The 13,669-nt window shown below is 38.9% G+C and overlaps 1 protein-coding gene across 8 annotated transcripts in view; it reads right to left on the reverse strand.

Moving 5' to 3' along the window:
- srcin1a (SRC kinase signaling inhibitor 1a) overlaps nucleotides 1-13,050 on the reverse strand; it is a 124,612-nt gene extending 111,562 nt beyond the window's left edge. For 6 of the 8 annotated variants that reach the window (XM_028454690.1, XM_028454683.1, XM_028454681.1 and 3 more), the window contains exon 1: nucleotides 12,582-13,049. In XM_028454690.1, the coding sequence (XP_028310491.1) occupies nucleotides 12,582-12,603 (22 nt within the window). In that variant the 5' untranslated portion in view covers nucleotides 12,604-13,049. Of the gene's footprint in view, nucleotides 1-12,581 lie in introns of all 8 variants that reach the window. The other 2 variants (XM_028454682.1, XM_028454684.1) reach the window with 2 other exon arrangements.
- Nucleotides 13,051-13,669: the final 619 nt, after the last annotated feature.

The raw sequence follows: 13,669 nt of genomic DNA on the forward strand, positions 1-13,669 counted from the left end.
GCCCGAACAGACTTCTAATGTGAGAGGGATCCGCTTCAAGTCCTGTGGACACGCTCTCCTCCATTTTTGTCTGTTTGTTCGTGTAACTCTGCACAGATACTCAACTACAAAAGCACAACAACTTTAAGTCCCAGACATTTTCTTTGCCACATTTGACATTGATCATCAATACGCCTGCGCTGTAAGCGGTGTACTCTAACAAATAACAGGACAGTCAAGCATAGCCCAGTCAGCTGAGATGGATTTGTCAATTTGTGCTGGAGCAAGGAGTCAGCATCTATCAGCCACATTACTTCTCATGTGCACTAGCTCTAGTCACTTTAACGCACTGCTTTAGCAAATGTGATGGTATGCCTAGGTTTGTCATGTAAATGTGTAATGTGTAATGTGTTGCAGTGATGTTTGTTTTACAGCGTAAATGCACAAGTGATGTCGTCATGAAAGCTGAGAATTCTCACAAACACTGCATAACTTCTTTCAGGATTATTAGCTGTGCAGTTGTTTTTTCAAAGAAGACACAGCAATAAAGAAAACGGCCGCTGAGGCAGGGAAACCTTATCCTGGCATTTTCACACCTAGACAAGAGCATTCTTTTAATGAATGGAGTAAAATGTGAACTCCCGCTGAGAGAACTGTACATTAATAATGCTGCAGAGACATAAATATTTGAAGCGTTTTATTCCAGGTGAACGTGACTGAAACTAGTGAGAGTAAAATATGAGTGAGTGATGTTGGTAAGAGCGAGTCCAAGGATTGCATGCGCAGCTTGTGCATTTCATCAAGGCAGGGATACAACAACCTTTTAAACTCTGTGATGCCACTCAAACTGAGCTTTTGGTAATTGCAAGGATTAGTTTTCTCCTGATGAGTCTTTTTCCAACATTAATCAGAACACATCATACATTTTCCTTTAGGAGAAATACCACAGCACATTTGTATTTGCAGTCAAGCTAATGGTACAAAATTTCTGAAATCAAAAAAATGTAAAACCAAAATTTTTCTGTAATGGCTTCCTGTTGTAGAGAAACATCAAGCTGCAAGAGTCCACACTAATCACATCTGTCGAATCAAAAGGAGGGATACAAAAAGTAGCCGCACTGATGCTTTCATCTCCTTGTTAAAGCAGAACTAAGTCATTTTTTCATCTTAATAAATCCTTCTCGTAGTCTCTGTGAGGGAATTACAAGTGTTTTTGGAGTGATCGGGGGGTCTTTCATCCCCCCTGCTGTCTCTGGCCAGAAAACAGCACTTGCAACTTTCCCTGCCTCCGACCTGGTGGCAGTCTTGCAGTTCTGTTCGTGCGAGAACACGTACTGCTTTACAAAAGCCCAATACACACTTTAACCTTTGAACACAGTGGTGCTTTTTGGTCACTTCATCCCTCCAGTGACGTCATTACCAGAGAATGTGTGTGTGTGTGACGGGGGAGACAACTGGCTGATCACTTCCCTTATCAGAAACAGTAGGGATGTCCCAATATAACTTTTTCACTTCCGATATGATACCGATAATGTGAATCGGCCAATACCAATATTGATCCGATAGAATATCAGCACGGATCATACATACTTTCATTATTTATTTTGTAGTGTGGAATGCTAGAAAAGGCTTGATCAAGTGATGTTACTCAAACAGAAAACAATAGTCAACAACAGTAGGTTACTTTGTTGGAGTGTGAACCACAGTCATCTATGGATAGAAATGTTGGAGCAAAAAATTTTATGGGAGCGTTTATATTGGTGATTTTAGATGCAGTCCGATCAAATCTGATATTCGTTTTCTGGCTGATATCAAACCGATATCCAATATCAATATCGGATCGGGACACCTCTAATAAACCGTTTTTACGGTATAAATGGCCAACTTACTGGATGAAGCCAAAAAGCAGAAGACAAATAGACTGTCCCACATTTACAAATCTAAGGTGTTTACACAGTTAGATATCACAGTAGAGATGGAAATTTAAAGGTCAGTAGAACAGTTGCACTTTTTTCTGCCCCCCAACAACTAGATCAATGATGTGATGCATGGTTTGGTGGTTCAGTGTGCAAGCACAATGAGGCAAATACTTTGTTCATTAGTGTAAACGAATGGGTGAGCAGGGCCCTTGCTGGTGTGAATGCATCTATCACATTGCGCAGAAACAAGGAATTTACCTTTAAACCTTTAAATTGCTGCATAATCAAGTTTGTTGTTAGTGTGTGTGCTCATTGTCAGAGACAAAAAAAGAAAAGGTTAAATCTTGATTTTTGTGCGTAAACTGATAGAGTACAAAACCCCTAGAGCTAAAGGACAAATGCAGTGATCTTTAAATTGATGGATTGAGAATTTATAAAGCATTTACCCTCAGATCCTCACGTATCATAATCATGTTACATGCTCGCTGTCGGTCTGCAGCTTTGTTGCTCTTGCACAGCCTGCACTGCCAGCCTCCGGTTTCCTAGTAACTGTGGGAGGAATGTAGGGCTTGGTAAACGTATGAGCCTCTGCATCATCAGGTGTCTGACAGTTGGCTACATGCATGGAATGAATTGTAAGAGAAAATCGTCTGTGTGTGTGTGTGGACTTTTTCTTGACTGAAATCTGCCTATTAGCAGGATCTCTGCGGCCGTGAGCCAGAGCAGAACCTTGTTTAGATTGAAATATCACCATTACCAGAAATAAATTACTCATTATTCAAACCCCCCCCACCAAAATCATTGACATTAGCTTTTTACAATAACAGTGTAGACAGGAATTCACCTGGGTTATCAAAGGTTTTAAAAGACAAATTCATAAATACGAGAAATTTGCTATACACGTAGATTAACACACCATACAGTAATCTTAAGGTTGGTCCCAATGGAGAACCACAGCTATCACTAGGTGTGCACGTGAATGTCATTAAATGTCTACAAAGACTGGTCGGGTGCTCAAAGGGTTTTAGCGTGTTTCCTGAGAATATGTCTCTATTTTTCTTTTCTTTTTAAAGAAATGAAGTGAAATCATTTTTGGGTGGTTTTGAGAGGTTTTTTTTCCCCCTCATTTCAAATATGAGTCAATGTGCACAGCACCAAACAGATATATTACATTTTACAATTAAACAACTTGAATAAAATAAATCTGTCTACCAAGTTCAGAGAAATATACATACAATCATCAATGCAAAGCAGCACCAGTGACTTAGCTCTATTCGATAATGGCATTTAAAACCGAATGGACCAAACAACAATCATTAATGTGTTTGGACTGTGGGAGGAAATCATATTACTGATAAAACCCAAACATGCAGAAGGAGAACATGCAAACTCCACGCTAAGATGTCGGATCAGGACCTTCCTGCTGTAGATAACTTGTTTACCACTGTGTTGCTTTAGAAGGATTTCTGTAGAACAACATGCATCTCCAGTCAAAGTGACCAAATGTTTTGAACGTGTAAAAACTCAACATTAGTGATCCAGCAGCTGTGTGAACCTCAACACCCTGCATCTTCAGATTAGTTCCACAAAAGCAGACAGGAGTGAGACACCCTTCAAACGCCCTTGTCCTCAGTTCCAGGCCCAGCTCAAAAGCACTGGCATGGGCAGTGATTACCTCTGTGAGCATTCATAACAGAGCTCCTGTTATTGAACAAGGTCAAACAATGGAAGGCAACTCCTCCTGCTGCAATGATGACCCAGTGAGTGACTCACTACCTGCATCACTGATAACTGAGCGTCTCAAATAAAGACTGGGATATTCAGAGCATCCATTATCTCTTTTAGCCACTTTATTTAAAGACATCACACAACAGTCATCACACACGTCTACTGCCCTTCTGTCTTTTTCTTGCTGCATTTATAGAAAAGCCGATGACACGTGTTATATTTAAGCCCCTAGACTTCTATTCCCCCTAAATGAGGGAAGACAGACCACACAGCTAATTAATCAAGAGACACAGACTAAGGCAACACTGTACACGCCAAAGGGATACAAGTCCATTTCAGGGTAAAATAGATCTGACCTTTTTATTCTCATTGCTCTAATAGATTATGGCAGTGGGTTTGGCCTCCTTCAGAAAATTCACATGCAAATGTCAGTCCCAGCAGAGACCTCAGCTACAGAAAATCCTTATTCCAAGCTCAGCTGAACTTCTGGATAACACACATTTTTATCTCCTTCTCAGCCAGTTACAGCTCATTCCATGAATATTAGCGGTCAAAATAGTGGGAAATTGGATATCTTGAGAGGAGTCGATCAGCGAGCAAACTTTTTTCACCAGCAAACACGGGTGGACATACAGAAATGGCCAAAAACATCAGGATTCTTAACAAATCAACGTGATGGCAGATGACAGAAATCGAAAAATGAAGCTGAGCCCTGACCAAGTGCATACGTGTCAGTTTGCAAAGTGCATAAAGTCTCTTGTAACATCAATCAAAATGTAATTATATAGTGAGTAATCAGCCCAGAATTGTCAAAGCTCATACATTCTGCTTAGTAGTCCTGCTTCAGCAGGAATCAGAGGACGAATTAGACAAAAGTAAAACGAAGAGCAAGGAGAAATAACATTTTTTTTAGTTAAGTTTTCCAGTATATTCCTGCTAACCCCCATCGGGTGAGTTTTTTCTCTTCATGGGAAGTCAAGCAGAAGCCTTGGAAGAATCTTGAGCCTAGAAGCTAAATCAAAGCTCTGCCAACACTCTGGAGCTGACACGTTCATAAGTGATTTCAGCATGAATAGCTTAGAATCCTCTTTGGCTTTCACCTGCTGCTTAATATTTAATAATGACCGTAAAATATGTCCAGGAAACAAAACACAACCTTAAGGGAATGATAACTGTGCAACGTGATCCCTTTCTGTTTAGACATTTGTTATTCCACAGATCTGACACTATGTCCCCCATTTTCACTAAATAATAAAAGCAGAGTGTAAGTGTGGTGCTATTTCAGGTATGATATCTAGGTACAACTTAAATATGAGACTTTTTTGTTTTGAAGAAAGGAGAATCTGGTTTGTTATTAAGGTGTGGTTTTACGATAGTGCACGCACCATTAAAATCACTGAAAATATTAACTCTGTGGCTGTGTTGCCAAGTATATTTGAAGAAAAGGCATTACATTTAGTCTAAAAAGACAGAAATCGAGCAAGGTGATATACTTTAACTAGCATGCTTATGACATCAACACTAAGTGGTGGAATTAGCTGTTTGCATGTTCTAGTTCTTATATATATTTATCATATATTTTGTTTGTCTATTGCTTGACAAAACACTGTGTGTGGTTATGTCATACTTTAACTAGTAGTGGAAGCTTTAGTAAGTGCCACTTATTAATTATTAATAAACTACATTGCTAGTTATTTCTAACGTGTTTCAGTTAATGATAATATTTCATCATATTTAGTTTTCTTATTATTTGGAGAGAAAAAAAAACATGCCAAATACAGCCATGACTCCTGGGTGGTGGTGTCATTTGTTAGGTACTAATCTATACAATGATAGCAGCTCATTCGTGGATAAAATGACCTCTCTGTCCACACAGATGCTGTCAACTGAATCATTGTTTACCCCTGTTGTTGATTCATGAGTCAACTTACAGTTTGTGGGTAATGGTTTCGCAGCTGCTTACTAGTGCCTCACTGGTGCTTTATTTCTGCCACAACATTCTCTATGCCCTTTATGTGTCAACTATCAAGTAAAAATGACTGCAAAACAAGGTGGACTACCTTACAAATCTCTGGTTATGACAGCGTAGGGATGTGAGTAACGCCAAAACCCTGCTCTTAGATCCTGGACAAGCCCCCAAATTTATGGCCAGTGGCTCAACGACCGAAACATAAATGGAAAGAGGTTGAATGGCAAGTTTCTCAGTTTTAACAAGTATAATACTGGAATTGCAGATGAAGCTAAGTGGAATGTCTTCAGGGAGGAGGAAGGCTGGTTAAGTAACCTAAAACAGTAGCCTGTTGCACCTGGTTAGCCTAATTATATTCCCAGACAGTCCTGAAGCTCCACCTGCAAGGACTTAAAACACAAAAATCATCCTACCAAAATTCAGGAAGCCTTGGGCCATTTTAAGTAGTTAATATTTAACAAAACGTAGCACCTGATCAGGGACTCCATTTATAATCATTGCGTACACACAAAACAGGGCCTGAAGGATGTGCAAAACACTTTCCACGCAAAGTTTGTGATTTATAAAAATAAATGTAGGTCAGCAAGGTTTCAGGATTTTTTTGGGGTGAAGCGCATTTTCAGATTTTCGGCGGCGAGGATGTATACTGCTGTTTATATAGTAGCCGATGTATGACAACCACAAATGCATCACTGAAAAGACTGCAGGGGTAAACATCTAGTGCACCAAGCTAACCTTTGTTTTTTTCACATCAACTACTTAACTAAGTTATTTAATTATCAACTGTTTCAACTGAAAACTCTATAACATTCAGTAGAAAATGAAATAAAGAAAAAAGAGAATTGAGGAAATAAAATTAATTAGAGAACTTTAATTATATAATAGGGAAGTGAATTGGAGTGCTGAGGACAAAGACAACAATAGCTCTCAATCTTGGTTACAATCACATGGTGTTCACTACAGGTATGCTTTAAGATTAGTAAGGAACATTCTCTAAAATTAAACAAAGTTGAATGGTATAGGTTCTGTAATCAAGCCTGATACTTAACTGTTTCAATAAATCCAAATATTTACCAAAATGTAATTAAATGTAATTAAATGAAAAGGCATGAACAAAAATTTACAGTATATAAAAATAACAGAAAGTACGAGTTGATATCTTCCTTTATTTAAAGTACAGCTGGTAAACCTAGAAACAAGATTCATCCCTCTCTCTACAGCAGGAAGCTACAAGGATATACAATATCCCTTGTATGTACCGTGTATCTACAGTTGTTGAAACAAAAAGGTTATAAAATTAATGTAAATGAGACTGATAAGCATTAAGGTTATAGATAAATTCTCAGTGATATCGACCCAAACCCCTGCTCATTTAACTGTCGGAGGGAGGAAAAGCTTCTTTCCATCCAGGAAAAAACAGAATTCTTTAATATAAATGACCACCTGAGAATGATTGTGTTCAACTCTATATTTTAGGGGACTTCTATTCAAGCATGTTTTTAAGCTGCCTACTCCATCTTTGCATAGAATAAGTGAAGTAAACAACCATAACATTTAACTGAGTATTCGCTTCTCAGTGGGAGTAAGCACATTAAGTCGCTGGTAGCGTTCTGCATAGTTAAATTCTTTCCTAAAAGATGTAACCTACTTTTAATTAAGACGCTTTTATTATCTACTAAAGCTGTAAACGGGAACTATTACTTTGATTTCACTATTATTTGGTTGTTTATCTTTTCGACAAAATGTTAAAGCCCCAATGGCTCATATAACTTTACCATTTATTGAGCACAGCCATCAACCACGGCAACGCAATAGTTGTGGCATAGAAACAAGGACGTTTGATAACACATGTATTATTTAAAAATCTAAAATATTAATGACCTTGAGCGCTTCCTAGTGTGCTTACCACAGCAGTTGTAAGAAACTCATAGAGAACAAAAGCCCCTGGAGTAAACGTGCAACCCATTCAGAAGTTTCTGAAATCTCAATGGCAAGTACCTTGGTTACCTATAAGTGAAGCTTGTAAGTACCAAGAGACTCGAGAAAAAGCAAAGACGTCTGAATTGGATGGGAGAGATTTTATTCCCTTTAGCTATGCAAGGATCTCTTTTCCAGAATAATTGCATTTTATTAAATGCTGCACGCTAAAAAACATCTGCTCAGTACACACTTGGACATGGGCGTGTGAATGCATATGACTGAAAGCATTGGCGTGTCTTAAAGACACTGCGTGCTACGCTAATAAGCATGCTCCTTCGGACAAAGTACTCATAAAAATCATGAGTGAGAAAATCCTTGTGTGCCCAGCCTTCATTGTGAAAAAAGGGTGGTGCTCCAGAGTGATCACATCATGTGAATATTCAGATTCAGGACGACTTTACAAGCCCACTATTCCCAGCGGGCTCAATTACTCCACAAATGCTGGGAATCAATGCTACTGCTCGGTCATAAAACATTGGATCATCACTGACCAATCACAACGCAGCATTGGTGGGGCTTTGTGTGGCACAGTGCACAGAAATAAGCAGGTGCAGGAGTGCAAAACAGTGACTCTGCAAACATAGCAGGATTCACAGCGGGCTCCTGTCAATCGGAAAGCTTAAAGGCTTACAGTGTTTTGGCATTAAACAAACATTTCCAACACAAACTCATAATATTTGTTATCTGATCCGTACCTAAAGAGATTTCAGCGATAAAATTAAATAATACAACCCGAGCCAGGCTTTGACCTTGCATGTTAGATGAATGTCTGGAGTCTACCTGTCGGTGCTTTCAGCGTAGATAGATTACCTGTCCATCACACGGTAAACACACAGACATTAATTAACTGTCATACACATATTCAATTATACTGTATATTTGGCGTAACAAATGGACCAAACATACATGATTAAGTAATATGGTATTCATAGATTGGTCAGAAACGGATAGATTTTTATGTGATTGACAAATATGTTCTGCCCGTATGTGTCATTATTGCAAACACGTCTAGATGATATATTTCTACTTTTAATTAGATTCCAGGGTAGTATTAGTGACATATTACCACATGTTTCTATCAATAGACCTTTAATAGGCTTATTTACATAAAAATATCAGGTCAAGGTTATCCTCTGGGGTCAAAAATGACCTAATCTGGTTTCACTGTTGTGTTATTAAAGGCATAGTTTAAACGCAAACCTCAATTCTGTGTTGAATCTGTATCTTAGTCTAAAGATACCTGTTGTGCAAATAAGACATGACAATACAAACTTACTAATCCACCATATTCTGAGATTTGGAAAGCAAATGACAATCAAACTATGTATATACTGTATGTATTCTATAAAAAACTTGCTATTACTTGTTTTTACAATGAAGAATATCTTTCATTCACTAAACCAGTAGTTCTTAACCTGGGTTTAATCAAACCCCGGGGGTTGTTGAGTCAGTCTCAGGGGTTTGGCAGTGGTAAAAACGTGTTACACAAAATACATTTCAGTGGTGAAAAGATAAATAATGATAATGTTATTAATCTACTTTTTTTTTTTTTTTTTAAATAAATTGAAAGTGTTTTGAACAACGAAAAACAATTTCCACAGGCTTATGAGTGTGTCTCCAAACAAAATGTATACACGTTTTTAATAAATCATATTTAAATTTAACAAATATGAAGAGTTGGGTGAAAGCACTGAAATAAACTGTCATGATTTGCTCCGAATAACTGGCTATTCATTGGTTTTAAACCGTATTGATCCTGCCTGACAGTATGGATGCAACCTTTGACTTTCATCGGAGACATTTTTTGTCAAACAAAGAGCATCTTTAAAATTGCCATCAACCATAAGTCCTTTGCTTTATTCTGCAGGTTCACAGGTGCTACAGGCTGCTATTAGAGGCTTATTGTGCTTTCCTTCACTAGAAAGGATCATCAAAGTGACAGACATTGGTGTTGACATAAAGCTCAGGTGAACATACACGAGGTGTAACATAGATGTATAAAGCCACCAGGATCTAGTCTGTACACAAAGGACACATTAGTTCCATAACATGCAGACATGAGCTGAGCTTAATACTTCACTCTTCCAAAATCTTTTCTTCACGGTTTAGCTTTACTCTGTCAACCAGCTGCAATCTGTAAAGAAGAAATAAAAATTCCACTATATACAGTCAGTAAACCCAAAATATGAGGTGGAAAGGACAACTTGGCTGAAGTAAGGTGGTACTAAAACATTTAAGTCTTTTCCCATACTTTGAACTTGACTAAGTTTATACAGTAGGGGTGGGAACCTCTGGGTACCTCACAATACGATACGATTATCTCACGATATGACAATACTGCGATTAGCAATATATTGGTCAGAAATCAATCTACGATAATCTGACATGACAAGAAAAAAACATTACATGAAAAAATAAAAAAAAAAATTTCTATCTCTGAAAAACAATAAACTGAAAAAGTGTCCTATGAACAGTGACACTATTTTAGTGCAACATTTCTGTAAATAAGTGTTAACAATGTAAATGAATAAGTATCTCCAATAGTGCTTTCTTTAAACAAAAAATAGGGTCTTTCTTACCAGTGACACCATTATAGTGCAATATTCCAGTAAACAATATATTGGTTCCTTCAACAAACAGTGACAACATTTCTGTGAAGACCTCCCAGCACATTTTAGTGAAAAAGCAGAAAAATTTTGAAAATAATACAAGAAACCATAAATCCCAGAAAAATAATTATTTTTTTAAAATCGATGCTTAGCGCGAGCATATTAATAATCAATCGTGCGAAAAAACATATCGCGATATATCGCCGTATGGGGATATTGTCACACTCCTATTATACAGCCAAAAGAAAGTGTCTGAAAAATTCACCCAATACAGTATATCCCAGAGAAACTAAGCCTTTTGAAGGTTATCTGTAAAACATAGAAAACAATTTAAGCTAAATGGATTGTTATTTTACCAAAGATACAAAAAACACAAGATCATAATCATGCTGTTAAGATTGTGTGATTACCATTCCTAACAGATGACACTGCTGCAGCAATTCATCTTACATGTCCATTTACAAGCTTTTTTCCCCCTTAAAAGAGGGCTGCAGTACACAATTCTATTAGTTATCTATTAATCATTATGATAAATCATGTTTTTCAGTTAGGGTTTTCTAACCATGGGGTTCCTCTATGCACTTTATGATCTTAACCAATGTGGCACAAAAATACTCAAGCTCTTTTTATTGCACAAAACAAATGCATAAAAAGACTAACACAATAATTCACATGACCTTGTAAAGCGGTATTACTTAAATCAAGGCCTAATAAGCAACATTTCCTAAAGAAACAGTGCATTTAGATCCAAATGGAAGTAAAACGAAACTTTTCCCCCAAAATTCAACAATAAATAAAATGCTATACTTAACATAACAATTAAGACAACAAATTTAATTTGACCTTTTTCAGCTGTAGTAATGCTTGTAGGCGTTAGCTACTTTAGGCAAAACAACAGAACATGCTAAAACTGCATTACAATAAACACAGCGCACAGTGCTGGAGCATCCAGAGGAGTGCCTGTAACCATGGCAATGGTTTTATAGCGGAAGTAAGGGCTTCAAGAATGGAGCCAAGTGCGCTGGGTACGAAAATCAGACCCAGTGAATCCAGTAACATGAATTGAACGATGCATGATTTTTATTTTTTGCACTCTTGTCTTTGTTTGATATTTATTCTATTTCAAATTCTTGTCTGCACTGACTGAAAGGCTTTTTGCAATTTTGTTGCACTTGTTACAATGACAAATAAAATTCTATTGTATTTTTTCAGTCGGTTTAGTCAGTTCAATTGACCCGACCCAGTGTTTGTGCTTTAGGAGTCCCTTCAGTCGTGTCTTTTTTTAGCCTCACTCGCAGACTGTCCCTTGGTGAGTGGTAAGCAAGCAATGATAAGGTGCTCACCATCCCTTACTAACCACTAGAGAGTTGATGAAAAAAGGGAAGTGAAGGGAGACACTGGGAAAGGGAGAGGGACAGGATGTGCATGAATATTCGAAGCTGTGGATTGACCTTTCTTTTTAAAAAATGAGCGTTTATTCTTTTAGCTTCTTCTCCTGTCATATCTTTACATCTTCAGAGCAGATGTTTGTCATGTGTTGTGTGTGAACCTTCCTCAGAGTGTTTCTGCTCTTTTTTTGATTCGCTTTGAAACATGTATCCAATTGTTGCATGCATGCATGCATCAAAGAAGACACAAAATATATCATATTGTCTTTCTTCCAACCAGGAATTTGAGGACTTAAGGTCATTTTCAGGTGCAGCTTTTTAAAAATGTGAAACTGGTAGTTTCACCTTAAAGGTAATGACACGAAAGATAGATTAAAAGAGATATAGAGGAATTTGAGGGAAAGAACATGACATCTACATCTATGGAATATGGCAAAAGCATCATATTAAGATGTTGACTATCAACCATTAACTGGACCATCTCCATTTACTACTATTACTTATTCCATCAATCTACTTTTTTTTAATTTTGAGTTTCACACACGCTTGGTCCCTTTTTCAGATCCATCTCTAAATGTTGACAGAAGCAGCTACAACAAGCACATCAACACACACAAACAAACCAAAATCACTCTCCACTCACTGCTCGCCTCCCACTCTCTTTTACACCCACCCACAGTCACACCCACCGGCACCACCTGCTCCACCAACAGTAGTTCTGCTGCTTTACACTGGCCCCCTCCCAAATATTGCAGTTTACCACCATTGCTGCCTCTAAACAATGCCTTCACTCTACAATGTCACTCCCATCCAACATTCCCTTATCGGCTCTCTCCTGAGCTCTTAACCAGTAAGTGATGCTCCCTCCCAGCATCCCTCTCCTCATCAGCCCAACCCCCACTGCCTGCAGCCAGTGAGAGGAGAACAAGCAGCTGGTTATAACCCAACATGCAGATGCAGAAAAAAATACCTGTTACACAAGTATGCATAGAAATAAGGATTGACATGCCTTGGGATGGTGCATTGCCCATGCTGCGACACGGACCGCTGCAGCTGAAAGTGTTTGGTGTTTCCTGTTTCCCCTCCTCTTCTTTCCCTCTCTCCTCCTCCCTCCTCCTGTTCCTTCGCTCGTCTGTTCTTCACAAAGCTCTGGGTTTCTCCTTCTGTGTGCAGGTTCAAGGTCTTCTATTCGCTGCCAGTCTTCCACAGTCCTCCTTTGCCTTTTCTCGTCCCTGGCGTTCTCCTTGCTCCAGTTGATCCTCCTTCACGAGACAGCTATGGTCCGGCACTGTGCGTGTGTGTCAGCCGGCACTTGTGTGTGGTGTGACTGTTTGTGTGTATGTATGTGTGTGTGAGAGACAGAAAGAGAGAGAGAGAGAGAGACAGAGAAAGAGAGAGCAGATGGGCGTACTCCGAGGGAGACTGAGCACACCAGGTTTAGGGATGCTCAGCAAACAGCAAAGAATGAAGCACCAATTTCTGCTTGTGGTGAATTCCCAGTCCCTCACCATCTCTCTCTCGCCACCTTACACATTACACCGACTCTTCTCTTAAAGACACAGGGTTTGTGCTTTACTGCAACATGCCTAAAGCACCTCTCATGGTATGGTAATAAAGTGGAGTCTAGGGACATCATCTTCTTGTATGGGGCTGCAAAGCTGAGCGAGCAGGAGGGAAGGTGGGAGGAGAAGCGCTTGAAGCATCAATTGTACCAGAAATGGTGACAGTGGGGTTGGAGAAAAGGGCGCCGGCAATATAAGAAATGAAGAGTGGAATGAAAAGTATAGACTTGAAATAAGCTCCTGAGACTACAGCAGCTAACGGTGATGCTGTATTTAGCCAGAGGCGAGAGCATTGTGGATCGGCATGGCAACCAGAACTCAGTGTCAGGTGGGAACAAAGAGAGGGACACCACAGGAGGGCGACCTCAGCATCAGCACCATGACTGCCAGTATAAATGTGTCCACGAGCAGAGGATATTATGGTAGAGCCAGGGAACAGGTTGATGTCACTTTCAGGACATGCAAACTCAACACAGAGAGACTGAGACCAGTGAGGTTTATTTACACAACTTGTGCATTTTGAGTCTGGTAGCCC

The sequence above is a fragment of the Gouania willdenowi genome, chromosome 8 (assembly GCF_900634775.1).
Source record: "Gouania willdenowi chromosome 8, fGouWil2.1, whole genome shotgun sequence".
NCBI lineage: Eukaryota > Metazoa > Chordata > Actinopteri > Blenniiformes > Gobiesocidae > Gouania > Gouania willdenowi.